The sequence below is a fragment of the Lepidochelys kempii genome, chromosome 14, assembly GCF_965140285.1.
Source record: "Lepidochelys kempii isolate rLepKem1 chromosome 14, rLepKem1.hap1, whole genome shotgun sequence".
NCBI classification, from domain to species: Eukaryota; Metazoa; Chordata; order Testudines; family Cheloniidae; genus Lepidochelys; species Lepidochelys kempii.
The window spans coordinates 31,547,817-31,575,601 of record NC_136393.1 but is presented as its reverse complement, the minus strand read 5'-3'; the positions used below and the strand labels follow the sequence as shown (position 1 = coordinate 31,575,601).

The 27,785-nt window shown below is 47.3% G+C and overlaps 2 protein-coding genes across 11 annotated transcripts in view; one reads left to right on the top strand and one right to left on the bottom strand.

Moving 5' to 3' along the window:
* The window catches only part of LOC140898115 (uncharacterized), a 56,112-nt gene extending 50,467 nt beyond the window's left edge, over positions 1–5,645 (top strand). For 4 of the 8 annotated variants that reach the window (XM_078848821.1, XM_078848823.1, XM_078848820.1 and 1 more), the window contains one exon: positions 1,946–5,641. In XM_078848821.1, the coding sequence (XP_078704947.1) occupies positions 1,946–3,123 (1,178 nt within the window). In that variant the 3' untranslated portion in view covers positions 3,124–5,641. Of the gene's footprint in view, positions 1–1,945 lie in introns of all 8 variants that reach the window. The other 4 variants (XR_013634621.1, XR_013634620.1, XR_013634622.1 and 1 more) reach the window with 3 other exon arrangements.
* Positions 5,646–12,954: 7,309 nt separating this feature from the next.
* Positions 12,955–24,224, bottom strand: LOC140898210 (uncharacterized). Of its 3 annotated transcripts, XM_073311712.1 has the most exons (4): positions 24,093–24,224; positions 22,901–22,981; positions 16,724–16,953; positions 12,955–16,513 (listed from the first exon to the last, which is right to left on the bottom strand). In XM_073311712.1, exon 4 carries the CDS (start codon positions 16,426–16,428, stop codon positions 14,509–14,511), a length of 1,920 nt encoding a protein of 639 aa, XP_073167813.1. In that variant the 5' UTR covers positions 16,429–16,513; positions 16,724–16,953; positions 22,901–22,981; positions 24,093–24,224; the 3' UTR covers positions 12,955–14,508. The 3 variants fall into 3 exon arrangements, with proteins under 3 accessions (XP_073167813.1, XP_073167811.1, XP_073167812.1); XM_073311710.1 differs by lacking the exon at positions 22,901–22,981; XM_073311711.1 differs by lacking the exon at positions 22,901–22,981 and having other exon boundaries at positions 16,808–16,953.
* Between the last annotated feature and the right edge of the window lie 3,561 nt (positions 24,225–27,785).

Here is a 27,785-nt window from a genome sequence, read left to right as displayed (position 1 = left end):
TGCTCACTCAGTTTGCAACTGGCTGCCTTTTTATAAGGCTGCTGGCTCGAAGCAGGTGGCCCGCTTTATAACAGCCCTTAACGTATTTAACGACTGTTAACAGGGCCCATCTCCAAGTTTTTCCTCTTTCTCTTCAACCTTTCCTCGCGGGGCAAGTTTTTTTTAAAACCTTTGATCATTTTTGTGTTTCCCCTCTTGACTCTCCAATTTGCCCATGTCTGCCTGGATACCCCAAAAGAGTTTAGGCACCTAAATTCTTATATTACGCTCCACTGCGATGCACCAAACTCCCGCGCACTCACTCAGTGCCTACGTTTGGCAGGCAAAGTTCCTTACGCACCTACGTTTCTTCCTCTGGGTGTGCACACTGCTGCCTCCCTCTAAGAATCTGGATACTTATTTCCCACCTAAGCCCCAGAGTGACTTACAAACCAGGGAAAGACAGGCATGGAGCTGCCTCAGTTGTGTGCAGGTGTTGAGCCAGTCATCGTGCTCAGAGGCCGCCTACCGGATCAGGCCCCTCAAGCAACTTTACACAAAACAGTCAGTGGTGGGGGAGAGGAGAACCTCACTAAAAACCTTAGCCCAGTGTACTTAGCCTTAGGGTATTCACTTTGGACATAGGAAAGACCCGGTTCAAGGCCCCTTCCATCTGAAGCAGAGAAGGGATTTGCAAGGAGATCTCAGGTGAGTGCTCTAACCACTGAGCTATGCGATAGTCCCTCACTCTTGTGGAAGCTGTTGCACCGTGGATAAATAATTTAAAAAGTCACTTGGAGCAGGGGGACTGGATCCTGGGCTAAAAGTTATGAGGAGCTCCTCCCACCCCTCCACCTGCCTCTTGCAAAAATGGCATAGGAACCCAACTGCAAAGATGGTTCCCGGCACTGCTCTGCAACCTGGACTTAAGTGCCTATCTCTGTGAGAGGGGTGAGGCTTCACACTTTGGGTAGCATAGCTAGCTCCCTACCTACCATGCTGGGTTTTGTCAACTGCAGTCTAAGGCACCTGTCTCTCCCCATGAATTGTTTCGGAGCTTAGGCACGTAAGTCAGGCATTATGATGTTCAGCGTCTCGGCATTTAATTTTTAGGTGCCCAAACAGTTACTGCGATTCCAAGCCTATTTGCATTTTTATGTCCATGCCATCTTTCTTAAAGTGAGGCACCTAATAACTGGACATAACACTCCAACTGAGGCCTTACCAGTGCTCAATTACTTGCTGTGTCTGTCTTAGGACACTCCTGTTAATATACCCCAAAATGATTTTAGCCTTTTTTTTTTTTTTTTTTTGCAACTGCATGACATTGTTGGGTCGTACTGAATTTGTGATTCCCTTATAACACCCAGATCCTCTAGGCAGCAGTACCGCTGAAGTCAGTTATTCCCCATTTTTGTATCTGTGCATTTGATTATTTCCCTCCACTCCCGTCTTTACTGAATTTCATCTAGCTGATTTGAGACCAATTCATTAAGGTAATTTTGAATTCTAAACCTGTCCTGCAAAGTACATGCCCCCACTCCCACCCAGCTTGGTGTCATCCCTAAATTTTATAAGCATACTCTCCATTCCATTATCCAAGTCATTAATGAAAATGTTGAATAGTACTGCACCCAGGACAGATCCATGCAGGACTCCACTAGATACATCCCCCAGTTTGACAGTGAGCCATTGATAACTACTCCTTTGAATATGATCTTTCAATCAATTATGCACCCACCTTATAGTAATTTCATCTAGACCACATTTCCCTAGTTTGCTTATGAAAATATCACGTGGAACTGTGTCAAAAGCCTTACTAAAATCAAGATATATCACATCTACTGCTTTCCCCCTATTCACAAGGCCAGTAACCCTGTCCAAAAAAAAAATTAGGTTGTTTTGGCATGATTTGTTCTTGACAAATCCCGTGTTGGCTACTACTTATTGCCCTATTATCTTACAGGTGCTCCTCCGGAAGATCCTGAGCAAGTGGACCAAAATGGGACATTTTCAGAAAGAGCCAAAGGAATTGTTTCCCAGAGTCCTGAGCAGAGTCAGCACATATCAGAGAGGGAGGAGGGAAACCACAAAGGGGGGAGAGAGGAAAAATCTAGTGCCTACCAGGGAGGTTTCAATGTTCTTAATGAAACCACGAGCCAGCTCAGAGCCCACATGGGGGAGAGATCCTACGGGTGTGCTGAATGTGGGAAAGCCTTTAGTTGGAGATCACACCTTACTGCCCATGAGAGAATCCATACAGGAGAAAAACCCTATAAATGTCTGGACTGTGGGAAAAGTTTTAGTCAGAGATCCCACCTTACTACACATGAGAGAATCCACACTGGTGAGAAGCCCTATAAATGCCCCGACTGCAAGAAAAACTTCCGTCGCAACTCACAGCTTATTAATCATCTGAAATCGCACACGGGCCAGAAGCCATATAAGTGTCCCGACTCTGGGAAAAGCCTCCGGGGGGTTTCACACCTTACTGTGAACAGTAGAGAGATGCCTTACAAATGCCCGGACTGTGAGAAAAGCTTCAGTCAAATGTCTCACCTTGTTAGACATCAAAGGTTCCACACAGGAGAGAAGCCTTATAAGTGTCTGGAGTGTGGGAAAAGCTTCTGTCAGAGCTCAGACCTTATTACACACCAGAGAACCCATACAGGGGAGAAATCCTACACATGCTCTGAGTGTGGGAAAAGCCTCAATAGAATCTCACACCTTGTTGCACATCATCGATCCCACACTGGAGAGGCACCTTACCAATGCCCCGACTGCGAGAAAAGCTTCAGTCAGATGTCGCACCTCATTAGACATCAGAGGTTCCACAAGGGAGAGAAACCCTACAAGTGCCTGGACTGTGGGAAAAGCTTCTGTCAGAGCTCAGACCTTATTACACATCAGAGAATCCACACAGGAGAGAAGCCCTATAAATGCCCCGAGTGCGGGAAAGGATTCAGTCGGAGCTCAAACCTTATTGCCCACCAGAGAACCCACACAGGAGAGAAACTCTATCAGTGCTCCCACTGTGGGAAGAGCATGACCCGGAGTTCAAACCTTGTTCGACATCAGAGAACTCACACCAGAGGAAAACTCTGTATAAAAAAAGCCTGGCTCCAACCTAGCCATGGTGAATAATACCCTGGCCTTTTCCCGTTAACAATGGCTGTGTTTGGACCCGGTTCCTCAAAGGTAGTGAGGCTCCTAATTTCTGTTGAAATCAATAGACGTCAGGAGCATAAATAGCTTTTGAGAATCTGGGCTTTGGCTCCAGTGTATGCCTGGGGTCAAGAGATAGCAGCAGGGAGGATAGGAACCAGAGAGGATGGTTCTGGAGGGCACAGTTGCTTGGGAGTTGTGACACAGATGATGAACATAGGCATATCTTCAAAGACCATTATACTGAGAGAGATCATGCACATGAATCTGCAGAATGTTCATAGTACTTTGTATCGATGCAGGCATGTGTTTTCATGCGTTCTTCAACCCTGTAGGGAGTGATTTAATGCAAAACTCCCAAACCTGGCTATATAGATGTCAAATCTTTGAAGTCTGACCTCCTGGACCATAGGGGGAGTTATTAAAACTGGTAACTAACTCAGCTTCCCTAAACAGAAGATTCACTCATAGCGATCAGGTTGATTATTGTATTGAATTAACTGGATTTGACTATTACTTTCAGCAAACTGAATATTCTCTGTTAAGCTCTTACATTTACCTTTCTTATTTTGCTTTTCCTTTTTATCTAGAACCATCTTTCTTTTGTTTGCTGCAGTTTCTGATTTATTCTTAACCGTATTCTAGTTAAGAAAACTGATACATTCAGGAGCACTGGTGGAGTGGTTTGGGTTTGCAATGTCCTGAACTGGACATGTGGGACAGAATGGGGATGATGTGGTTTTTTCTTACTTGAAATGCAGAGGAATAAAATGTAACTGAGTTTCCTAAACTCTGAGTCTTACAACACAAGTGAAAATGGGGTGAGATTGGGGCCTGTGGGAAAGTCTGTTGATAACACTGTCCTAGCACTGCAAATCTGTGTATATCTGCATCCATGAATATCGACCATGCTTGCGGATGGATACGGATCCAAATTTTATACCCAGAGCCCTGAAAATCTGCGGATATCCACTTGGTATCTGCAGATCATGTTTGCAGACCACAGATCGGATACAGATACAAATTTTGTATCTGCCCAAGGCTCTAGTGCCTGTAATTACATCAGAGGTCTGCTTTTTGATATAGTCACCCTCACAGAACCATCAATACGTTACTATTGCCCATTTAGTTTCATTCTTAATGCATTACACTATAATAGCTCTGACATATACATATGCCACGGTAGCCAAACTTACTGACCCTCTGAGCTGTATACGACAATCTTCGGTAGTTCGAGAGATGCAGCGCACCTGTGCTTCTGCTGAAGCTCCGAGCCCTGGCCAGCGTGCCCTGTGAGGCCGAAACCCCTAGCCCTACCACCTGGCTGAAGGGCAGAAGCCCTCTCCCCACTACAGCGCAGAAGCCCTAAGCTCTCCCTGCCTCCAATCTGGTAGGCAGAGAATAGGAGGGTGTCGGGGGCTCCATGGGCTGCACTTTAATTGTAGAAGAGCTGCATGTGGCTCACGAGCTGTGGTTTGGCTACCCCTGACATATACCCATTAAAAAATCCTATGACTAAGATAGCTCCATGGCTGAATTCCTTATACCTGCCCTAGTTAGAATCTGAGTTATCACATGTGCTGTATTTCTCCTGTCACGACTCGCTTTATTTTCAATGTCATTTATTCTTCTAGGAGCAAGTATCAAAGAGTTAATCCCAGCATAAGGCAGGTGTAAATAATTATTAATTTAGGTGGAGTGTAAAATACCTGGGTTCAGTATAAAACTACATAACAAGAGAATCAACTGAGGAATTAATCTGCTCCTTGTATGAGTTAGCAGTACTGACAGGGTATCTACATTGAAATTGCAGTTCCTGGATTATAAATTCCCAGTTTACTTAATTTGAAATGGAGTATAATAAAATAAGCAAAGTTAGAAGTGGAAAATGTCCATTTGCTCCCATCCTTTCTGTTTCCCTCAGCAAAGCGGGGGTGTTCTGCAGGTTGTCTGCAATTTTGTGGCTGTGGCATTAACAGCCGAATCCACCCCACTCCCACCCCTTGCTGCAGAATTTTGTTCCAGAACCTAAATATAGAGCTGCTCCTATGCACTGTGGTGATACAAATAAATAATCAGGTTTTTAAAGAAAAAAATGTCCAGCCCTTATGACTGCAAATAAAACATTTAAAATGTGCTTATCAACGCCTGTGGATATTGTGCATGAGGATGGGACACCTGGCTTGTACTAGTGTTGCTGGGTTGGAAAACTGCGACTTGAAACACCACCCATCCCTCACCCTTTCCAAAAATCAGGTCGCTTGTGACTACACATTCGTTCCAAAACCTTCAACTGACTGTCCGTGCTAAAACCCGGGCTTCCCACTCTTTCCACTGGGGAGACTGTTCCCCAGATCTCATTGCCAGAGCATGTCCCCTGCCCTGATATGCAATTTAAAAATGATTAGGCATGGAGAAGAGGGGATACCACTCAAGATTGAAGTGGCCTATTGAGATGTAAATTTTGAGTTCCCTTCTCAGCAAAATGACAGGTTTCAGAGTAACAGCCATGTTAGTCTGTATTCGCAAAAAGAAAAGGAGTACTTGTGGCACCTTAGAGACTAACCAATTTATTTGAGCATGAGCTTTCGTGAGCTACAGTCGAAGTGAGCTGTAGCTCACGAAAGCTCATGCTCAAATAAATTGGTTAGTCTCTAAGGTGCCACAAGTACTCCTTTTCTTCTCAGCAAAGGTCCCTTGATCTCAGGATTTGGCCTGTAGCGATTCCAAGCTGAAGTCTCTCTTTCTTCTGCTGCCCCACAGAAATTTCATCTGGAAGTTGGTCATACCTCAACTTTAGGAGATGCTTGTATCTGTTTATGTCTGATGCACAAGTTTTCAAAAGTGGATTGCTTTGCTTTAGGGTAGCTGGGTTGGAGCTGAGTGAATTTTTTATTTTTTGCAGTGAATAGTAAATTGACCGAAAATGTGTTTTGGGGGGTATTGAAACTACTTAAGAATTCAAGTTGATTTTGGAAACAGTCTGGCTGAAAACAAAACAAAAACTTCAGCAATGTCAATATTTTGAATCCACATTTTATTTCAACCTGTTTTTGTTTGTTTTTTGTGAGGGAAAAGTCACTTTCAGTCTGAAACTAACCAAATTTTTTTCAATTTGGCCATCACACAACTCTGTATCTGAATACAGTGAGGTTTGGAGGGGGCTTAATTAGCTCCAAGCACTAGTGGCTCTGGTAATTGCTATGGAGGGGGCGTGTCTTGTTCCCTCCACTCCAGTATCAGCTGAGCTTCTGGGTCACATGCAGAGAGTAGCAGCAATAGCAACAACATCCAGAAGTTGGACCTGCAGCTTCCCAAGTGGGATCTGGGCCATGGACAGACCTTCATTAAATCTGCCTCTGTGCCTACCAGAGTGGGGCACTTTCTCCGGTGGCTGGAACTAGCCCACAAGGGCAGCTCTGGGCTCAGCTGGCATCAGCTCCTGAGGCAGAGCCTCCATGTGCGTGAGAGAGAAAATGCTGGGGAAGAGCAGGAAAGTGATGCTCAATCCTGGGTGTCAGAAGTCTCACAGCTCTTTGGAATCTGCTCACCTATTTTTAATGCCCAGGAAAGAGCAGTTTCAGGGAACCATGAAATGGTCACAGTTTTAGGTTCCCCTTTGTCTCTCTGGAGGTGACATTGCAATGAAGGGAAGGGGTGAATCATAATGAAATGGAGGGAGGGAGATGGAGTTATGTCAACCTAACTTTGTAGTATAGACCAGGCCATGGTCTTCTATGTGCAGTTAAGGACATCACAGGGAGAGGTGAAAAGTGGGGGTGGGTAGGAATAGCCCATCAAATCTTCATTTTAAAATCTAACCTCATTACTGCTCCCCTTTGGGCTCCCCTCAAATTCCACAGTGATTATTAGATCTGCCCAAGGACTGAGACATGTTTGCTCCATCAGATATGGCAGGTTTTTAAAAAAACTTGGACTGTGTACATTTCTAAGAACTTTTCTACAGAACCCTCTTCCTTTTAAGTTATGTGAAACCTCCTGAAATTATCCCTGTAGGTCTTTTAGGGATTGGCACCTTCAAAATCTTTGCTAATCTTAGTGAATTCCCCACAGGCTGTGGGGAATCCTTCTTTCAGGTATTTGTGCTTCAAAAATTGTTATTTCATTGAAATAATAATCTCTCTCAACATTCCCATGACTTCATGGTAGTCTATAAAAGTACGTTCAGCTGGTGAGAAAAGCTCTGTCAGATTTTATCCAAAAAGGTATAAACTTCAGATCCTCCTGTTAGCACTTTTCCCTTCCTATCACTATTTCATTTATTAGTAGAATAAAACAGTAGCAGAGAGCAAAGGTGAGCGCATAATGGATTTTTTGGTTTTAATGAAACTGAGAAACTCAAACACATTTTGTTTCAAATCTTCCAAAACATTTTGATCGACTAGAAATCTTTGGTTTGGTTTTTCATTTAGTTTTGAGTCAACCACAATGTTTCTGTCAAGTTGAAATAATTTTGTTTTCAAGTTCTTTGTTTTCATCTGGCTATTTTCAAGTACCACTATACTTGCCACCAGCCTGTCTCCTACTTCCTGTCATGTGATCAACACATGGCTTGGGTGGCAGGATGCTGTAGGTAGGAGTATGCGCACAGAATGGGTGAATAAATGATTCCTTAACCCTTTATTTTTAATTTTTAACTTTAATTTTAGCCAAATTGGCTCAATTTACTTTATCCTGGGACTTTGTAGGGAGTCAAGGGGAGCCCCTTATGACAAGAACGAGCTGTCATTTGCTAAAAATCCCCACAGAAGACAAAAGGCCCCTGTTAGAGACCTAGCCTTGGATAAAAAGAAAAGGAGTGCAACTGATGAAGTGAGCTGTAGCTCACGAAAGCTTATGCTTAAATAAATTGGTTAGTCTCTAAGGTGCCACTTGTACTCCTTTTCTTTTTGCGAATACAGACTAACACGGCTGCTACTCTGAAACCAGCCTTGGATAAGGGATTCCTGTGCTCTGGTTTTAAAGGGTAGGTGGAGGAGGAAAGAGGAGAGGAAGGCGGTAGAAAGTTGCAAAATAAGTTAAATAAAGCTTTAAAAAGTAATGCCAGCCTGGAAGAGTGAACACAATGTCAGAGGGGGAAAAGCAGTTAGGCATGCAAATAAAATAAGGGGTGAAATTAAGGACTGTATCAAGGCACACACCTCAACTAGGCTGCATAGAGCCAGGTGATGCAAGCCTCTGGGCTGGAAAATAAAGTTCCTCCCAAAATCTATTCAGCAAAAGGGTAAAAAGCAAACCGACTCTTAAGTTTAAGCACGGAGTGGCTTTACAAACGATGAGTCTTAAGTCTGAAAATGTTTGCCTTTCGCTTTTTATGCAACTTCTCTGCTCCCTTTGGGGTGTAGTTCACTCATTTTAATAGAATCCATCCATTATATATTTTCCTTTCACCCAACTGTGCAGCCTTCCTTAGGGGTAATTCAGGGTACAGGACAGCTAACTATGAAGCTCAGTGAGGTGTGAATTTTGGCGGTCTATATAGGCCAGTAATTTTTTACTCTTACTCTGTACTCTTACATGCCATCTGTCGTACACTGTCTAAGTAGGGTTTACTGTGGTGTTAGGGAAAGGGCATGCTCTTCTGTACATAACTTCCATAATATGATGAATGTGGGGGCTTTGGTAATATTTTTATGATTCCTGTGTGTGCCTCAGTTTCCCTCTGGGCTTTGCATTGCCGTGGTATAACTACATTACTAAGGGGTGTGTGAAAATCTACACCTGTGAACGACGCAGAATTCTCCCATCCACCTAGCTACTGCCTCTCAGGGAGGAAGCATACCTACGCTGATGGGAGAAGCCCTCCTGTCAGCATAGGTAGTGTCTTCAATGAAGCACTACAGTGGTGCAAGCCACACAGCAGCGTTTTAAGTGTAGACAAGCCTTGAGTGTAAAGCGAAGGGAATGAGCTGTTAACTCAGCAGGAAACCAGAATCATTAACAAACTAAATAAAGTCTACACATGTGAATGTAAACCCCAGTGGTCGGGACAGTAACACCTAGCAACTAACAGCCAAGAGGAAGGAGATTTCCCACACTGCTCGGCTTCCCTGCAGAGAGAAGGTCTCCCAGCTGGAGAAGAAAGAGGAGAGGTAGTAGAGAGACCAGCTTCTGTTGGTGAGAGAGACAAGCTTTGGAGGGGAAAAGTGTCAGGTGTTAAGAGTTAGGACACAGCGCACGCGCGCGCACACACACACGCTTAAAAAGAAAAGGAGGACTTATGGCACCTTAGAGACTAACAAATGTATTTGAATGTAAGCTTTCATGAGCTACAGCTCACTTCATTGGATGCATTCAGTGGAAAATACAGTGGGGAGATTTTGTATACACAGAGAACATGAAACAATGGGTGTTACCATACACACTGTAACAAAAATTGGGGATTGGCACTGCTTTGAGCAGGGGGTTGGACTAGATGACCTCCTGAGGTCCCTTCCAACCTTGAGATTCTATGAAATGATTCTAAGAGTGATCAGGTAAGGTGAGCTATTACCAGCAGGAGAGCCGGGGGGGGAGGGGGAGGAGGGGGAATAACCCACCACAGTGGTGCCCTTAACCCACCTAGCAATATTGTTAATCTATCCAACTATACTCTTAGCCCAGCAGAAGAATCTGTCCTATCTCGGGGCCTCTCCTTCTGCCCCTCCACCCCCACGAACATGATACAGTTCTGTGGTGACCTAGAATCCTCTTTTCGATGTCTCCGACGCAAGGAATATTTCCAACACACCTCTGAATAACATACTAACCCACAGAGACCTTCCTACCAACACTACAAAAAGAAGGATTCTGGGTGGACTCCTCCTGAAGGTTGAAACAACAGACTGGACTTCTACAGAGAGTGCTTCCGCCGACGTGCACAGGCTGAAATTGTGGAAAAGCAGCATCACTTGCCCCATAACCTCAGCTGTGCAGAACACAACGCCATCCACAGCCTCAGAAACAACTCTGACATCATAATCAAAAAGGCTGACAAAGGAGGTGCTGTCGTCATCATGAATAGGTTGGAATATGAACAAGAGGCTGCTCGGCAGCTCTCCAACACCACTTTCTGCAAGCCATTACCCTCTGATCCCACTGAGGATTACCAAAAGAAACTACACCATCTGCTCAGGAAACTCCCTGAAAAAGCACAAGAACAAATCTGCACAGACACACCCCTAGAATACCCCTGGTCGAGGTTCTATCTGCTACCCAAGATCCATAAACCTGGAAATCCTGGACGCCCCATCATCTCAGGCATTGGCACCCTGACAGCAGGATTGTCTGGCTATGTAGACTCCCTCCTCGGGCCCTACACTACCAGCACCCCCAGCTATCTTAGAGACACCACTGACTTCCTGAGGAAACTACAATCCATCGGTGATCTTCCTAAAAACACCATCCTGGCCACTATGGATGTAGAAGCCCTCTACACCAACATTCCACACAAAGATGGACTACAAGCCATCAGAAACTGAATCCCCGATAATGTCACGGCAAACCTGGTGGCTGAACTTTGTGACTTTGTCCTCACCCATAACTATTTCACGTTTGGGGACAATGTATACCTTCAAATCAACAGCACTGCTATCGGCATACTGTAGAGCCATGCGGATACCAACATTTTTATGGCTGACTTAGAACAACGCTTCCTCAGCTCTTGTCCCCTAATGCTCCTACTCTACTTGCGCTACATTGATGACATCTTCTCATCTGGACCCATGGAAAAGAAGCCCTTGAGGAATTCCACCATGATTTCAACAATTTCCATCCCACCATCAAGCTCAGCCTGGACCAGTCCACCCAAGAGATCCACTTCCTGGACACTACGGTGCTAATAAGCGATGGTCATATAAACACCACCCTATACCGGAAACCTACTGACTGGTATTCCTACCTACATGCCTCCAGCTTGCATCCAGACCACACCACACGATCCATTGTCTACAGCCAAGCTCTACGATACAACTGCATTTGCTCCAACCTCTCAGTCAGAGACAAACACCTACAAGATCTCTATCAAGTGTTCTTACAACTACAATCCCCACCTGCTGAAGTGAAGAAACAGATTGACAGAGCCAGAAGAGTACCCAGAAGTTACCTACTACAGGACAGGCCCAACAAAGAAAATAACAGAACGCCACTAGCCATCACCTTCAGCCCCCAACTAAAACCTCTCCAGCACATCATCAAGAATCTACAACCAGATGAGCTTGGTATCCTGAAGGACGACCCATCACTCTCACAGATCTTGGGAGACAGACCAGTCCTTGGTTCCAGTCAGCCCCCCAACCTGAAGCAAATACTCACCAGCAACCACACACCACACAACAGAACCACTAACCCAGGAACCTATCCTTGCAACAAAGCCTGTTGCCAACTGTGTCCACATATCTATTCAGGGGACACCATCATAGGGCCTAATCACATCAGCCACACTATCAGAGGCTCGTTCACCTGCACATCTGCCAGTGATATATGCCATCATGTGCCAGCAATGCCCCTCTGCCATGTATATTGGTCAAACTGGACAGTCTCTACGTAAAAGAATAAATGGACACAAATCAGACATCAAGAATTATAACATTGAAAAGCCAGTTGGAGAACACTTCAATCTCTTTTGGTCACTCGATTACAGACCTAAAAGTGGCAATTCTTCAACACAAAAACTGCAAAAACAGACTCCAATGAGAGACTGCTGAATTGGAATTAATTTGCAAACTGGATACAATTAACTTAGGCCTGAATAGAGACTGGGAGTGGATGGGTCATTACACAAAGTAAAACTATTTCCCCATGTTTATTCCCCCCCGCCCCCTCACTGTTCCTCAGACTTTCTTGTCAACTGCTGGAAATGGCCCACCTTGATTATCACTACAAAAGGTACCCCCCCCTCTCCTGCTGGTAATAGCTCACCTTACCTGATCACTCTTGTTACAGTGTGTATGGTAACACCCATTGTTTCATGTTCTCTGTGTATATAAAATCTCCCCACTGTATTTTCCACTGAATGCATCCGATGAAGTGAGCTGTAGCTCACGAAAGCTCATGCTCAAATAAATTGGTTAGTCTCTAAGGTGCCACAAGTCCTCCTTTTCTTTTTGCGGATACAGACTAACATGGCTGCTCCTCTGAAACACATATACTTGGAACCACAGACACAGGCACTGAGACAGAGCCCAAATGGATTTTACAGCAGCTTGTGGGTAGAGCCCTGACATGGGCCAGACCAAATTCTGTCTTCACCTTTTTTTCCTTCTATGCAACCTAAGGACTTTCAGATTCTGTGAGCCAGCTGACTAATAAATTGTTACCTTGTTTTGAAAAGGCTTCCTGGTGTCGCTGCAAATACTTTACAGCGAACATTGCACTTTGGAGGAGTACAGGACAAGTCTCTCACAGGAGACTGGCTCCGCTGGACTTGCTGCAGGGAGCCATGGAGAGAGACCAGGATCGCCAAAATTCTTGGGACCTGGCAGTCTATTGGAGTCACTCCTCAGGATTACAGCTGGACCTAAACCAGACCCTGTGGATGCATGACACACAGAGGACATCTCTTGCATGGATGTCTTATAAATATACAGCAGAGAACAATGCTGCAATTGTTACAAAAAGGTACCTTGGATGTGACCTCATAGAACTTGTTTATATGCTTTTAAGCTTCTTTAAAACATCCCAGCTGTACTCTCTTTGGGCCAGAACCTCAGCTGGAATAAATCAGCATCGCTCTATGTTGCTATGTAGCAGCTGAGGACCAGGCCTCCATGAACAGCGAGCAAAACCAACATTCACACAAGGACTGACAAATGCACTCAAAGAAAAAGGATATTTAACAAAATGACAAGTATCAAAGCAGCACTGAGATGATATAACTGATATCAGGGATTATGGCAAATGCATCTCCAGCTTCTCCAGTGGCTGTGCTGATGTCCCCCAGACTGCCAGCCTGATTTGGGGGAAGACATTCTGCACAGAAATATATTTTAATTTCCACTGAAAAAAATCATTCCTCTGGTAAAATGCTGCTGTATTTCCTACCTCACTGAATCTGCCAAGAAAGCAACACCATTAATACAGGAAGCCTTATAGGAACCAGTGGGGAAACACACACTTGTGGAGTACATATCCTCCCACTGTAACAACAGAGTTCTTAGCAGAGAGTAAGAGGAGATAATAAACCATTAAATGCCATGGGTACGTCTACACAGCAAAAATATCTCAGTGAGGCACAGAGCCTGTGTCTACAGTCTGGGGCTTGCGGGGCTCATGCTACCATGTAGACTTTCCAGCTCAGGCTGGGTTTCAGAGCTCGAGCTCCAGCCCAAGCCACAACATGGACACAGCTTTTTAGCTTCCTAGTGTGAGCCCTGCAAGCCTGAGTCTGTAGACCCGGGCTCATAAACTCACCACCATGGGTTTTACTTTTCCCATTTTGTAGACGCACCCCATCTGGCCACATTCCACTCTATCCTACACCAGGATCGATCCAGAGTGACTCCACTGAGTCTGCTGGGGCCACTCAGTATTCAACCTAGCATCACTGAGAGTAGAATCTAGATCCTTTTCCAGTGTTTGTTGTGGGTATTTTATCTGAACAGCCCCTTTCAGCTCACTTTCTATCAACATTCCCACCCCCAACAAACATGGACCATTGAACTGTCCCTAGCGCTGTTTCCACCACGGAGAGCGGCTGATGCTGCTGTACAGTGACGGACTCAGCTAAGTCTGAGTCATTGTCACCACTGGCTAGCTAACGCTGACCTTTGGGAAAGCAGCAAGGAAGGGGTTAAGATTTGAACCGACCTGAAGAAGCCTGTGAGATCACTGAGAAGATATCCATGCATTTCCACTGTTGGAACACAAGGGGAGGGGGGGAACTTACTCCACAAAGTTCCAGAAACCAGAGAGCCCCAGGACTTCTCTGTGTGGGGAAAGTTTTGCCAGTGATACCAGCATAAGAGTGCCGTATTCAGTTTGCTTAATTCCTGTGGCTAAACTATATAAACTAAACTGGAAAAAGACCACTATTATATTGGAATAAAAGCTTCCACATGGGGCTGGGGGTTAAACAGGGATAACTAGATCAGTTTAAATTCACACCTTAACTTTCCTGTGTAGACAAGGCCTCAGCCGCCATGAGGGAACTCAGGCCTCCAGGAAAAGAACCAAGGAAGTACTGAGGGGAGGAAAGTGTACTAGGATTCAGGAAAAGGCTAGACATTTATATGGATAATAAAATCATCATTCGCAGTCACACCAGCCCAGGGTCACAGCTGTCTCTTGCCATGAGGAGTGTATGGCCAGGCAACGAGTGCCAAAAACCCTCAGGCCAGCTGGCCAAGGTATCATTGGCTTAGTCCATCACTTTGATGCAGCAGGCAGGAAAGGCCGCTCTCCCATGTGGACTCTCCGGTGTCTATTCAGGATTGAGCTCTGAGTGAAGCTTTTCCCACAGTCCCAGCACCGGTAAGGTCTCTCCCCGGTGTGGATCCGCTGGTGCCTGACCAGGTTGGAGCTGCGGCCAAAGCCTTTCCCACAATCGGAGCACTTGAAGGGCTTCTCTCCACTGTGGATCCTCTGGTGCGTAGACAGGGTGGATCTCACGCTGAAGCTTTGCCCGCACTCAGGGCACTCGTAGGGCTTCACTGTGACATGGATTCTCTGGTGCAAGGCAAGGCTTGAGCTCACGCTAAAGTTTTTCCCACAGTCCGGGCATTTGTAGGGCTTCTCTCCATTGTGGATCCTCTGATGTTTGACCAGGTCTGAGCTCTGCCTGAAGCTTTTCCCGCAGTCAGTGCATTTGTAGGGCCGGTCACCCATGTGCGTGCGCTGGTGTTTGATGAGGTCAGAGCTCTGGCCAAAGCTCTTCCCACAGTTGGAGCACATGTAGGGCCGGTCACCCATGTGGGCCCTCCGGTGCCTGTGCAGGTTGGAGCTCTCGCTGAAACTCTTTCCGCACTCAGTGCATGTGAACGGCTTGTGCCCAGCGTGGATTCTCTGGTGTTTAATGAGATCCGAGCTGCGCACAAAGCCTTTTCTGCACTCGGGGCATTTGTAGGGCTTCTCTCCCACATGGGCTCTCTGGTGTTTCACAAAGTTGGAGCCGTCAATAAAGCTCTCCCCACAGTCCCCACAGCTGTAGGGTCTGTCCCCGAGGTGGATCCTCTGGTGCAGGATGAGGAGTGACCTACGTCCAAAGCCTTTACTGCAGTCGGGGCATTTGTAGGGCTTTTCCTGGCTGTGGATTCTCTGGTGTAGGACCAGGGTGGAGCTCCGGCTGAAGCTCTCCCCGCAGCTGGGGCAGGTGAAGGGCCTCTCACCAGTGTGAGTTCTCTGGTGGGAGAGGAGTTCTGAGCTCACGCTGAAGCTTTTCCCACACTCAGTGCATCTGAAGGGCCTCTCGCCCATGTGGGTTCTCTGGTGTCTAACGAGGTGCGAGCTCTGGCGGAAGCTTTTCCCGCAGTCAGGGCATCCGTAGGGTCTCTGCCCCATGTGGGTCCTCTGGTGGGCAGTGAGGTCTGAGCTCTGGCTGAAGCTCTTCCCGCACTCCGAGCAAGGATAAGGCCTCTCTCCTGTGTGGGTCCGTCGATGCTTAGTGAGATGGGAGCTCACGCGGAAGCTTTTCCCACACTTAGGGCATTTATAAGGTTTCACTCCCGTGTGGACTCTCTGGTGCGTCAGGAGCCGAGAGCGCCGACTGAAGCTTTTCCCGCATGCATCGCATCCGTAGGGTCTCTCCCCTGTGTGGATTCGCTGGTGTTTAGTGAGGTCTGAGCTCTGGCTGAACTTTTTATCACAGTGAGGGCACTTATAGGGTTTCTCTCCTGTGTGAATTCTCCGATGGGTTGTGAGGTTTGATCTCACGCTGAAGCTTTTCCCACAGTCGGGGCAGTGATAGGGTTTTTCTCCCGTATGGATTCTCTGATGCGTAATCAGGTTCGAGCTCCCACAAAAGCGTTTCCCACACTCAGCACATTTATGGGGTTTGTCTCCCCACTGGGCTGTCTGACGTTGTCCCAGGCCTGAGTGCAGACCAGAGGCTTCCCCACACTCCGTATCCAGGTGTATATTCTCTCCAGTGGGGTAGTTCTGGGGGACATTCTTGCCCTTGAATCCTTTGTCACTCGGAAGGGATTGAACCTCTCTCTTTCCTGAGCAGTTTCTCTGCTGCCTTTCTGAGCTGCTGTCAGTCCCACAAGCTTCTCCATGGTCAAGCCCCTGCAGCCCCAGCTTGTTAGGGACGTTCTGCTGGGGATTGTCCTCCACATCCTCATTTACCATCCCCTCTGCAACTGCAATAAATGGAGAGAATCCGGACACAAGTCCTTGCCTCTGCCAGGGAGAACAAGAGTCTCAGGAACGGGAACTGCAAAGAGAGTGAAATAATCATGAGGGATGAAAAACAGGAATCATATCCCCCACAAACCCTCCAACTCACCCAGAGGAGAGAGAAGAGGAGCCAATCCTGCCAATTCAGACTATCTGAACCCCCAGAGAAAGGAAGGGGGAAGGGAGGGAGCTTATGACAAAGGTGAGTAGGAAGCCATGAACAGCATCTGCCAGGAGGATACAATACCTGATGGAGACCTGGGGTGAGATCAGGCAGAACTGGGGGAACTCCGGGGCTTTGGCGGGAATCCTAGCTTTTTAATTCATGCACCTGAGGGCTTCTGAGTTGCTTGAATGAGTTCCCCACTGGCGCACGTGCCTCCTGGGATCTCCTGTCCCTCAAATCCTTGGAGATCTGGGACCCACAGCTCCTCCCCTTGTTCCATCCAGGAGATCACAGACAGTGAATCAGAAATCCTGCAGAGGGAAGGAAAACATGTAAGATCAGGGTCTGTTACACATTCTTTGTGTCTTTCCAACAAAGAACGTTCCAGGATTTTACACCCAGTTTATTACTTTGAGAATGGGGCATCTCACATTAGCTGCACAACTGAGTTACAAAAGGAGTATAGCTGCGTTTCGCAAACTTAGAGTCCCAACCCAAAAGGGGGTCACAAAACTATTGCAGGGGAGTCGTGAGATCACAAAAAATATTGTGATAACCTTTATATCCTTTGCTAGGGTTACCATATTTCAAATTCCCGGATGGCGGAAAGGAGAACTGGAGTGGGAGGGGGGAATATAGCAGCCGCCGCTCTCCGGCTACCCAGCTCTGAAGTGCAGAAGTAAGGGTGGCACTACCATACTGTTGCTTTACACTATTTGAAAGGCTTCAGTGCTTTTGACTGCAGAGATGATGATTACATGCTTTGCTTAGTGCTCCTATGAGTATCTACAGTAATTTGCCATCACTTTTTTCTGGGAGTGGGGGGGTGTTGTCACAGCCTGAAATATTTTCAAAGGGGGGCCCAGCAAAAAAAACCCTGGAGCATAGGGTACATGCAGTTGTAAGAGTCACAATCTGAATGACCTGCTGGCCAAGAATAAAGAAGGAAATCTGTAATCCTCCTGAATACAGCTGAGAATGCTGCTATCTGTTTGCAGGCATGTCACAAAGAGGAAAAACAACTGCAAAGAGTAGACAATCTGATATTAATCGCTATTTTCTAGATATTTCAATCACTTATCTGACCACCATCACCCTAGTTTCTCAGCACCTCATAATTCATCATCTATTTATCCTCAAAGCACCCATGTGAGATAGGGAAGACCTATTATTATTACTTAGACTGAAAACTCCTTGGGACAGAAACTGTCTTTTTGTTCAGTTTGTACAGTGCCTAGCACAGCAGGGTCCTGCTCCACAACAGCAGCTCCTAGGCAAATTAAAAAAAATTCTAATTTTACAGGTGGCGAATTAGGGCCCAGGAAACACTTTGTACAGCATCACAGATAGAATCTGGAGCAGAGTAGGAAATTCACGTTGAATCTCAAGAGTACCAGGCTAGTTCCCTGGCTCACATTTCCTCTCCAGAGAAAATTCACCTCTGTCAGATTGGAACTTGCAGGCACCGGCACACAAAGCACACTATTCACAGCATCACTAAGCTACTGCATCATTACCCCTCAGCAATTATAGAGGCCCTTTGGGGAAGCTTCCTAGTGAGAGACACGTTGCACCCCCTGTAGGGGATTCTGGCATCTCTGGACAATGCAGGACATGACTCAATCACTGCCCAGACCTACAGCAAGGGAAATGATGTCACCAAATATCCAGAAGATAACAGTCCCCTCAGCAGTAAGCAACAATTTGGGGATTTGGGAAGAACAGACTTTGCAGACAAATTTTTTGCATTCCATAAATAGAAACATTCCTTCTCTTATGCCAGTGACAGAAAAAGATGCACTGGGAACCCTCCATCTCAGAATCCATCCTTTGGACATGTCCTTCCATACCACAGAGCACGGCAGCTGGTTCTCCCTCATACTTTGGAATCTACTCCTCATCCCACCTGGGTCCAAAATAACCCACATCTGTTCAGAGGATTCAGCAGGGTTGAGGTATTGACCTGGTTTTGAGGAGGGAGGGCTAGCATCTATGGGGGATGGGGCACTCGTTGGGTTCTGCTGGCGCTGGCTTTAAGTGGCATTAATTTAATTTGTCTCAAAGGCAAATTTTCGGTGCCCATTAACCAAAACAATAATACACAAATTGCTGTCAGCAGAAAAGCTGAGTCAAGAGACTGTGCCTGTGCCATATGCTCTTTACAATGACAAATGAATCCAGCTTCATCCTCAGGTCTTGGTACTTCTGTTTCTCTGGCCTGGTCTATTTTGGGAGCTGGGGGGCCGCGTCTGGGCTTGGGCTTGGGCAGGACTGGGAGTTTGTGAGAACTTCCCTGGAGTTACTCGGACAGTTGTCCTATCTAGCTATTTCTGATACACTCATTTCTTTATTTTTAGGCTCTGGATTTTCACCCCACTGGGACCAGAAACTATTTCCAGAAGCCCCTGCCCAATCCATCTATGAGCACTTCAGGGCTTTGGTTTCTGAATGCAGAGTTCAGGGAATTCCCACCCCATCCCAAACAGTTTGTTCCTAAAAAGAAAAGGCCTCATTTTAAGCAATTCACAAGTCTTTACTACTATCCTGCCCCCACCCCACCATGAACCCTTCTTCCTCCTCCACCGCCACCCCCACCCCCCCAAACAGCTACCTGACAATCCCGTACCTGAGCTGGCTCCCCTGAAGACATTTCCCTTCCCCGTCCCCTAGGATGATGGGACCATCTGGGGTGAAACTAGGATGTTATTCTGTAGCCTGTCGGGGTGAGAAGGGTGACCGAGGAGGTTTTTGAAGGGGCTTTAGGCCCTTTCATACCCCGATTCCCCCCAGGCTCTTTTCCTGCAGACAGATACTCTAGACTTTGCCACACTGGAAAAATGCTTGTTCACTTTATTATGGAGCAGATCCGGCTGATCCCACCAATATGAAATGCACAAAAACATTTTTAAGCACTCTCCAGTAACAAAGTCTCTGAATCAAATGCCAGAGAAGAGTGGACTCTAAGGAGCTGCTTTGGGTATAGCTACGTGGCATTATAAACCCAGATTCAGACTCAGGTTTGAGCCCAAACCCCTTCTACCGTCCTCGCACAAATCTTTCTGATTTGGGTCAGTAAATCCTCAGGACCCAAATCCTAGGACCCACCAGGGATGTTGGGTCTGAGTCCAAGTCCCACTGGGATTCAGGTCCAAGTGCTATCATTTTGCAGTCTGGACATAGATCAAGCCCGAGTCACCAAACTCAAGTCTGGAAAGTCTGCCGACGCTTTCCTGAAATCTCATGGGCCAATATTTCTCAGCCCTGCTATCCCAACACTACCCACTTGACTCCCAAGCACCAGAAGCAACCCCCCTTGGTTCCCATCCAGCTGCTCAGCATTTAACCCTTCCCTTTTATTCTGACTGCTGAACTATAAGCACAGTTTACCATCTTCTACATTAGTTATGGCCAGTAAGAAGATATCCTAGGCCATGTTTCCACCAAGCGCATTGCTAGCTGGTCACAGGAACAAAGCCAGATTCTGGTTACGCTCTGATGTGAGGCAACCAAGATGCTTGACTTCAGCAAGAGTACCAGATAAGAGCTTGTGTACCAGGACATATCGGAGAAGCTGGCAGTGTCGGAGATTGACCGGACCATTGCTCAATGCAGAGAAAGAATCTGGTGGCTTGAGACCAACTACTTGGAGTCAGGGATGACAACCACATTTCTGTTTACCTGCCTCTTAGACAAGGAATTCAGCCTAGTACTGGGAACTGCAGCAAGCTCTGAGTCCACAGCAGCACATGACAATTTCCTGGCAGCACCCCAGGAGAGCCAGGAGCCTTTGGATCAAGCTCAGGAAGTGACTCTGACACTCACGCAGGTCGCTGGGGAGGCTTTGCTGCTGGAAAAGCTGCAACACATCCTGGGTCCATACTCAGAGGAGCTGTTTGAGCATGCCCCGAGGAGTAGCCTGCAGCCGAATGGGCAGAAGAGCTAGAAGTAGCACCAGAACCTGTTAAGCTTCTGCCTCCACATTTGTTGTTATTAAAACACAGCTGGGATGGATTTCCAGCTTACGGCCGAATTAAATTATTATTACAAGCTGGCAGAACACACACCAGTACCTTGGCATCACCCCTCCCACCACCCCTACCACTGTGTGAAATTCAAAAAGGATACTGAGAAGGGAAAAGAAAAGTTAAACATGCAGCTATGGTGAAATTTGTACTAGACACGCACACGTTGTTTTGTTGGGGTGCTAAAATTAAGAATCTTACATTGCCCTCCCCAACAGTATGCCGCACCATGCGACTTGGTCATACCAGACCATCCTGAGCTACCTGACCAATTACTCAAGACTGTTATGGTCTGGGGGAAGGGGAGTATGTAATCCATGGATGCCATATGAACTGTCTGAAATAAACCGGGAGGTTATATGTGATCCACAGGTCCTGTACTATGAGTCCATAAATGTTCCAGGGATGGAGTGCTTTGTAATCCTTTGTTACAGAAGTATGATCAGGGCCAGTGTTGTGAGCCCAAGCTGTCCTTAGGTCACTGCATTATTTCAGGGAGCATTCAGGGAGGCTGCAATACATCTGCAGGCAAACACAACATCCTACTGATTTCCCCATGAATTTTCAACCAATCCTGATGATTGCCAACTTTTCTCAGTACAGGAACTGCAGGTGGGTGGTCACATTTTGCAGCAGGGCATACTTTCTAGGGCCTCCTTTGAAAGTCACTAGCCCCCTCCAATCATATATGTGCTGGTCAGTCACTATAAGCCTGAAAAGCTCTTTAGCAAGCATTTGGATGACTTGCTCCAGGCATCTTGGAATAGAAGATCCCTTTGCCATTCAGGAATCTCCAGAACTGTTATGTCCTCCAGAAAGTGGACTACCTAAAAGGATTGTAAACCCATAGGTAGTAAACTGAAGGTGTAATTAAATCTTTTATCAGGCCTTCTGAGATCAGAGCACATTTTCATAAGCCATGGCAAAAGAGGGTATGTGGGGTCCCCTAGAACAGTGGTTCTCAACCAGGAGTTTGGGGTCCCTGCAGAGCTGCAAGCAGGTTTCACGGGGTCTGCCAAAATAAACCAGAGAGCAGGGCCAGCATTAGATTCACTGGGGTCCAGGGCAGAAAGCTGATGCCCATTATCAGTGGATGAAGATGAAGCCTGAGCCCTGCCACCTGGAGCTGAAACCAAAGCCTGAGTAATTTAGCTTTGTGGGGACCCCTGTGGCATGGGGGCCCAGGCACTTGCCCTGCTTGCTACCCCCTAATGCCGGCCCTGTCTTTTAATTTACTCTACTGGATACGCAGAAAAACAGTTGTTGTGGCACAGGTGAGCTGTGGAGTTGGGGGAGGAAGGGAGGGCTCAGAAAGAAAAAGTCTGAGAACCCCTGGGGACAGTTACTCCATTAACAACAATGTTATTTGGTGGGAATACTGTCCCAGACTGTCTGAAGGTAAAGTCCTGATCTGCGGAAAACCCAGCATCACACACTTTGCCAGGGAAGCCAACATTAGCGTCCGTCAATAGGCATGTGATCGACGAGGGCCTGCACAATCATGGAGTAGTACCCTTAGTGGTCTATGTATTCACGTGCTTCTTGAAGAGGGCAAACTACAGGCAGGGGAGTCCCACTGATGGCCCCAGCACAATTTGTAAAGCCTGTTCTCTCAAAACCAGCAATTATTTCAGAGACAATGTTTATGCCCACCACCTTTGGGTAAATCACAGTCCTGATGGCCTCACACACCTCCACTCCCACAGTACCCACACCAAACTGGTTAGCAATGGACCTGTAGCAGCCAGGAGTATCATAGAATCATAGAATATCACGGTTGGAAGTGACCTCAGGAGGTCATCTAGTCCAACCCCCTGCTCAAAGCAGGACCAATCCCCAACTAAATCATCCCAGCCAGGGCTTTGTCAAGCCTGACCTTAAAAACCTCAAAGGAAGGAGATTCTACCACCTCCCTAGGTAACACATTCCAGTGCTTCCAGTCTACTGCCATCAGGATGGCTATAGCCACCTGCTTCTGGACCGGCATGACCTCCCTCATGGGTGAGTCCTGACCCGGGAGGGTTGGGGCAAGCTGATCACACAGCTCCAGGAACCTCTGCTTCTCCATGAGAAAGTTCTGGATCAACTCCTGGTCCTCCCAGGTCCACAAAACAACGTGGTCCCACCAGTCCATACGTATGGCCCTGCTCCAGAAGCGCAGGTCTACATATGGAGAATCTGCGGCAACAGCAAGTCATGAGCAGCTTCTGCCAGTTGGAGTCTGGAATATCTGTACCTCCTTCCGAGAGGTGTCTTCAGAAAGTCAGAAAACACCACTGCAACATGCACAGTATCTCAGGGATGCTCCACCTCTTTCCTGAAACAGGAGTAAAAGTGCAAGCTGGACCAGTTCAATAGATACCTACATCCCAAGGCTGGAAAGGACCATTGTGATCATCTAGCCTGACCTTCTGTGTAATACAGACCACAGACAAACCCGGTCATCAGCGAGCAGGAGCAAACCTGGGACCTCTGGAGCTAAATGCACGAGTCTCTACTGCATGAGCTAAAAGTCATGTGGCCCTTAACTAAGGCTATAGTAGTCTCATTAAACTCGAAGTGGTCTCAGTGCCACTAGAGGGGACAGAACACCACACCCAGATGGTGTGTGGATTACACTAGCACTGGCTGCAGGGAGCGTGACTACAGCTCAGCAAGAGGCTGGACGTGTTGGCAGGCTAAGGCAACTTCTGGTCAAGTGCCGCAAAATGGACAGTCAAGTTTTCCCACAGTGCGCCGAGATCTAGAGCAGCAACAGCTAGGGAGGGTGCTAGGAATCCTGGCATAGGCTGGATTATGCCCCCAGAATCAGAAGTTTTGACTTGGGTCAGCAAGGTTGTGAGGCTCAGATCCAGAAATCATAAACCCAGGTATACCATACAGTGTGCACGCAAAAACGTGGACTTAGGAACACCAAGTCTGCAGACTCGGGTCCCACAGACCTGGGTTTACAATGCAGGATAGATATACCTATGGGGGTCCCCCTGACACTGTCCCCACGGCAGCGCATCCCCCCAGCAGGGTGGGGACCAGGCAGAGGCAGGAACTGGCTTTTCCTCTCCCTGCTCCTCCCCAGGGAAGTCAATCTGCCCGGGGTGCTGCAGGGAATGGGGCTGGGCAGGGCTGGGAGCCGGGAACCTCCCTCCCCACTGATTGCTCCTGCTGCCCCTGCCAGTCTCTGCCCCTGTCTCCCTCCTGCCCCCTCGGGCTGGGAGACTCGGTCCCTGGCCCAGCCCGTTCGCTCTCCCGGCGCTGGCTCGGCTCCTGCAGGCGCTCAGGGGGGCAGAGCCTGGGGGGGTCAGGGAGGGCAGCAGCTCCGGGACTCGCAGACCCCCGCCCCCGGGAGCAGAGTTGGGGCGAGGAGGGGCCGTTGGTGCAGAGTCACTTTCCTGCCCGGCCCCAGCCCTTCCCCGGGTCTCTCCCCTCACCTGCAGGCTCCGGCTCAGGGGCTGGTGTCGGCAGAGTCCGGGGCTGCCCAGGGGCTGGTTCCAGCTACCGCAGAAAGTGCCCCCCGGTCTGGGCAGAGAGAGGGGTTAATTACGAAGGGATGCATCAGTGTCCTGTGACCCAGGAAGTTCAGCCTCTTATCATCAGGCTCTGGGCTGAAAAAGCCATGGAGGTAGCAGCCTCCCTCCCTTAACAATAACCAGAGCCCTCTGGTGGCCACAGCTCCCTAATCAAAATTTCCTTCTCTCCCCTCCCCACCGGAGACAGAAAGGCAGCACAGGAACGAATCAGGTCGACAGATGTATATTCTGGAGCAATGCTGGTCTCTCCATAGCTATATAGCTGAAACTATAACCTTCCATTGTAAGCCAGGTATAGAACCCTGCACTCAGTAAAAGTAAAGCAACCCACCTGAAATCTCACAAGCCAGATATCTTTCTGGCAGGTCTGTGGGAAATCAGAGTAGGTATATGGGAGACTTGAGGGCTCAAACAGCTCAAGTAGCAATTAATTAATAAAGGAGGGATCTCTTATCCAAATTCTGTTTGGGACCATTACTCTAGTTACAAGTAATCCACTCCTTGGAATTGTGTTTCCATCCTGCCTTGTGGCTGCCCCCCAGAGATATTCAATTCCTTTAAAAAGACAAAGGAATACATTATAAAATAGTTTAACCAGTTAAAGTGAATAGGCAGCAGGTTTAAAACAATCAAAAACAAGTATTTTTTCACACAACACACAGACAACCTGTGGAACCGGTTGCCAGAGGATGTTGTGAAGGCCAAGTCTATAACAGGGTTCAAAAAAGAACTAGATAAATTCATGGAGGATAGGTCTATCAATGGCTGTTAACCAGGATGGACAGGGATGTTTCTATCGGCTCTGTTTGCCAGAAGCTGGGAATGGGCCACAGGGGATGGATCACTTGATGATCAAGAGGGCCAAATCTAGCTGCAGCTAGCGAGAGATGTCAAGAGTAACAAGAAGGGTTTCTTCAGGTATGTTGGCAACAAGAAGAAAGCCAAGGAAAGTGTGGGCCCCTTAATGAATGAGGGAAGCAACCTAGTGACAGAGGAAGTGGAAAAAGCTAATGTACTCAATGCTTTTTTTGCCTCTGTCTTCACGAACAAGGTCAGCTCCCAGACTGCTGCGCTGGGCATCACAACATGGGGAATAGATGGCCAGACCTCTGTGGAGAAAGAGGTGGTTAGGGACTATTTAGAAAAGCTGGACATGCACAAGTCCATGGGGCTGGACGAGTTGCATCCGAGAGTGCTAAAGGAATTGGTGGCCGTGATTGCAGAGCCATTGGCCATTATCTTTGAAAACTCGTGGCGAATGGGGGAAGTCCCGGATGACTGGAAAAAGGCTAATGTAGTGCCAATCTTTAAAAAAGGGAAGAAGGAGGATCCTGGGAACTACACGCCAGTCAGCCTCACCTCAGTCCCTGGAAAAATCATGGAGCAGGTCCTCAAAGAATCAATCCTGAAGCACTTACATAAGAGGAAAGTGATCAGGAACAGTCAGCATGGATTCACCAAGGGAAGGTCATGCCTGACTAATCTAATCGCCTTCTATGATGAGATTACTGGTTCTGTGGATGAAGGGAAAGCAGTGGATGTATTGTTTCTTGACTTTAGCAAAGCTTTTGACATGGTCTCCCACAGTATTCTTGTCAGCAAGTTAAAAAAGTATGGGCTGGATGAATGCACTATAAGGTGGGTAGAAAATTGCCTAGATTGTCGGGCTCAACGGGTAGTGATCAATGGCTCCATGTCTAGTTGGCAGCCGGTGTCAAGTGGAGTGCCCCAGGGGTCGGTCCTGGGGCCGGTTGTGTTCAATATCTTCATAAATGATCTGGAGGATGGTGTGGATTGCACTCTCAGCAAATTTGCGGATGATACTAAACTGGGAGGAGTGGTAGATACACTGGAGGGCAGGAATAGGATACAGAGGGACCTAGACAAATTGGAGGATTGGGCCAAAAGAAATCTGATGAGGTTCAATAAGGATAAGTGTAGGGTCCTGCACTTAGGACGGAAGAACCCAATGCACAGCAACAGACTAGGGACCGAATGGCTAGGCAGCAGTTCTGCAGAAAAGGACCTAGAGGTGACAGTGGACGAGAAGCTGGATATGAGTCAGCAGTGTGCCCTTGTTGCCAAGAAGGCCAATGGCATTTTGGGATGTATAAGTAGGGGCAGAGCGAGCAGATAGAGGGACATGATCGTCCCCCTCTATTCGACATTGGTGAGGCCTCATCTGGAGTACTGTGTCCAGTTTTGGGCCCCACACTACAAGAAGGATGTGGATAAATTGGAGAGAGTCCAGTGAAGGGCAACAAAAATGATTAGGGGACTGGAACACATGACTTATGAGGACAGGCTGAGGGAACTGGGATTGTTTAGTCTGCAGAAGAGAAGAATGAGGGGGGATTTGATAGCTGCTTTCAACTACCTGAGAGGTGGTTCCAGAGAGGGTGGTTCTAGACTATTCTCAGTGGTAGAAGAGGACAGGACAAGGAGTAATGGTCTCAAGTTGCAGTGGGGGAGGTTTAGGTTGGATATTAGGAAAAACTTTTTCACTAAGAGGGTGGTGAAACACTGGAATGCGTTACCTAGGGAGGTGGTAGAATCTCCTTCCTTAGAAGTTTTTAAGGTCAGGCTTGACAAAGCCCTGGCTGGGATGATTTAGCTGGGGATTGGTCCTGCTTTGAGCAGGGGGTTGGACTAGATGACCTCCTGAGGTCCCTTCCAACCCTGATATTCTATGATTCTATGATTACCTGTTCTGTTCATTCCCTCTGGGGCACCTGGTATTGGTCACTGTCGGAAGACAGGATACTGGGCTAGATGGACCTTTGGTCTGACCCAGTATGGCCGTTCTTATGTTCTTAAAGTTGCCAAGTCACATTTTCCTGGTCTATCCCACCATTTACAAACTCCCAACAAAGCAATGAAAATCAAGAATATCCTGCATCCTACACTGCCTATTTAGGGAAGGTTAGTGAACAACTAATATCTGATTTTATTGACATAAGGGAAGAAAGCATTGATTTCCATATGTGAGGGGAAAGTTGATCAGAGAGGATGGGCTTTCACCCCATCTGGTCCCGCTACCACCACCATACACATATACACAGCTCCAGAGAATATTTTCCCTCCAAAACCAGAAGTTTCCAAAATTAAGAGGGGGATCAAATCTCAGGGGATATTTTTATCAATAAGAAAAATTATAAAATGGCCCTGCCATTGACACAGGCACCAGGGAGCCCTGGGTGATGCCACGTTAGCATGAGTGGGAGATGGAGTCAAAAGGTCCTGGGACAGTCGGGAGGGGGGAAGGGCAGGTGATTGTCCCCTCATAGCTGGGGAAAGCTGGGTTGGGTTGTGGGGGTAAGGTAAATATCAGTCAGTCTGCTGCCCCATTAGCTGCTGGGAGACACCATTCCCTCAGTTGGGGGATGCTCCTGGCTTTGATGTTTATTAAATGAGGCAAGTCACATTCATCAGCAAACATATAAATTTTCACTGACATAACAGGGGAAACAACTCGGTTCCCAAAACATGCAGTGGAAAGCTTATCACTGGAAGTTTAAACCCACTCTGCGCCTGCCCTGGTTGGAAATTTCCCTCCAAAACAAGGGGAAGCTGGTGCAGCCCGAAAGGAGAGGA

What these genes read in the sequence shown, in the direction of transcription:
- LOC140898210 (XM_073311712.1), bottom strand. Translation starts at nt 16,428, where the DNA reads ATGGTAAATGAGGATGTGGAGGACAATCCCCAGCAGAACGTCCCTAAC.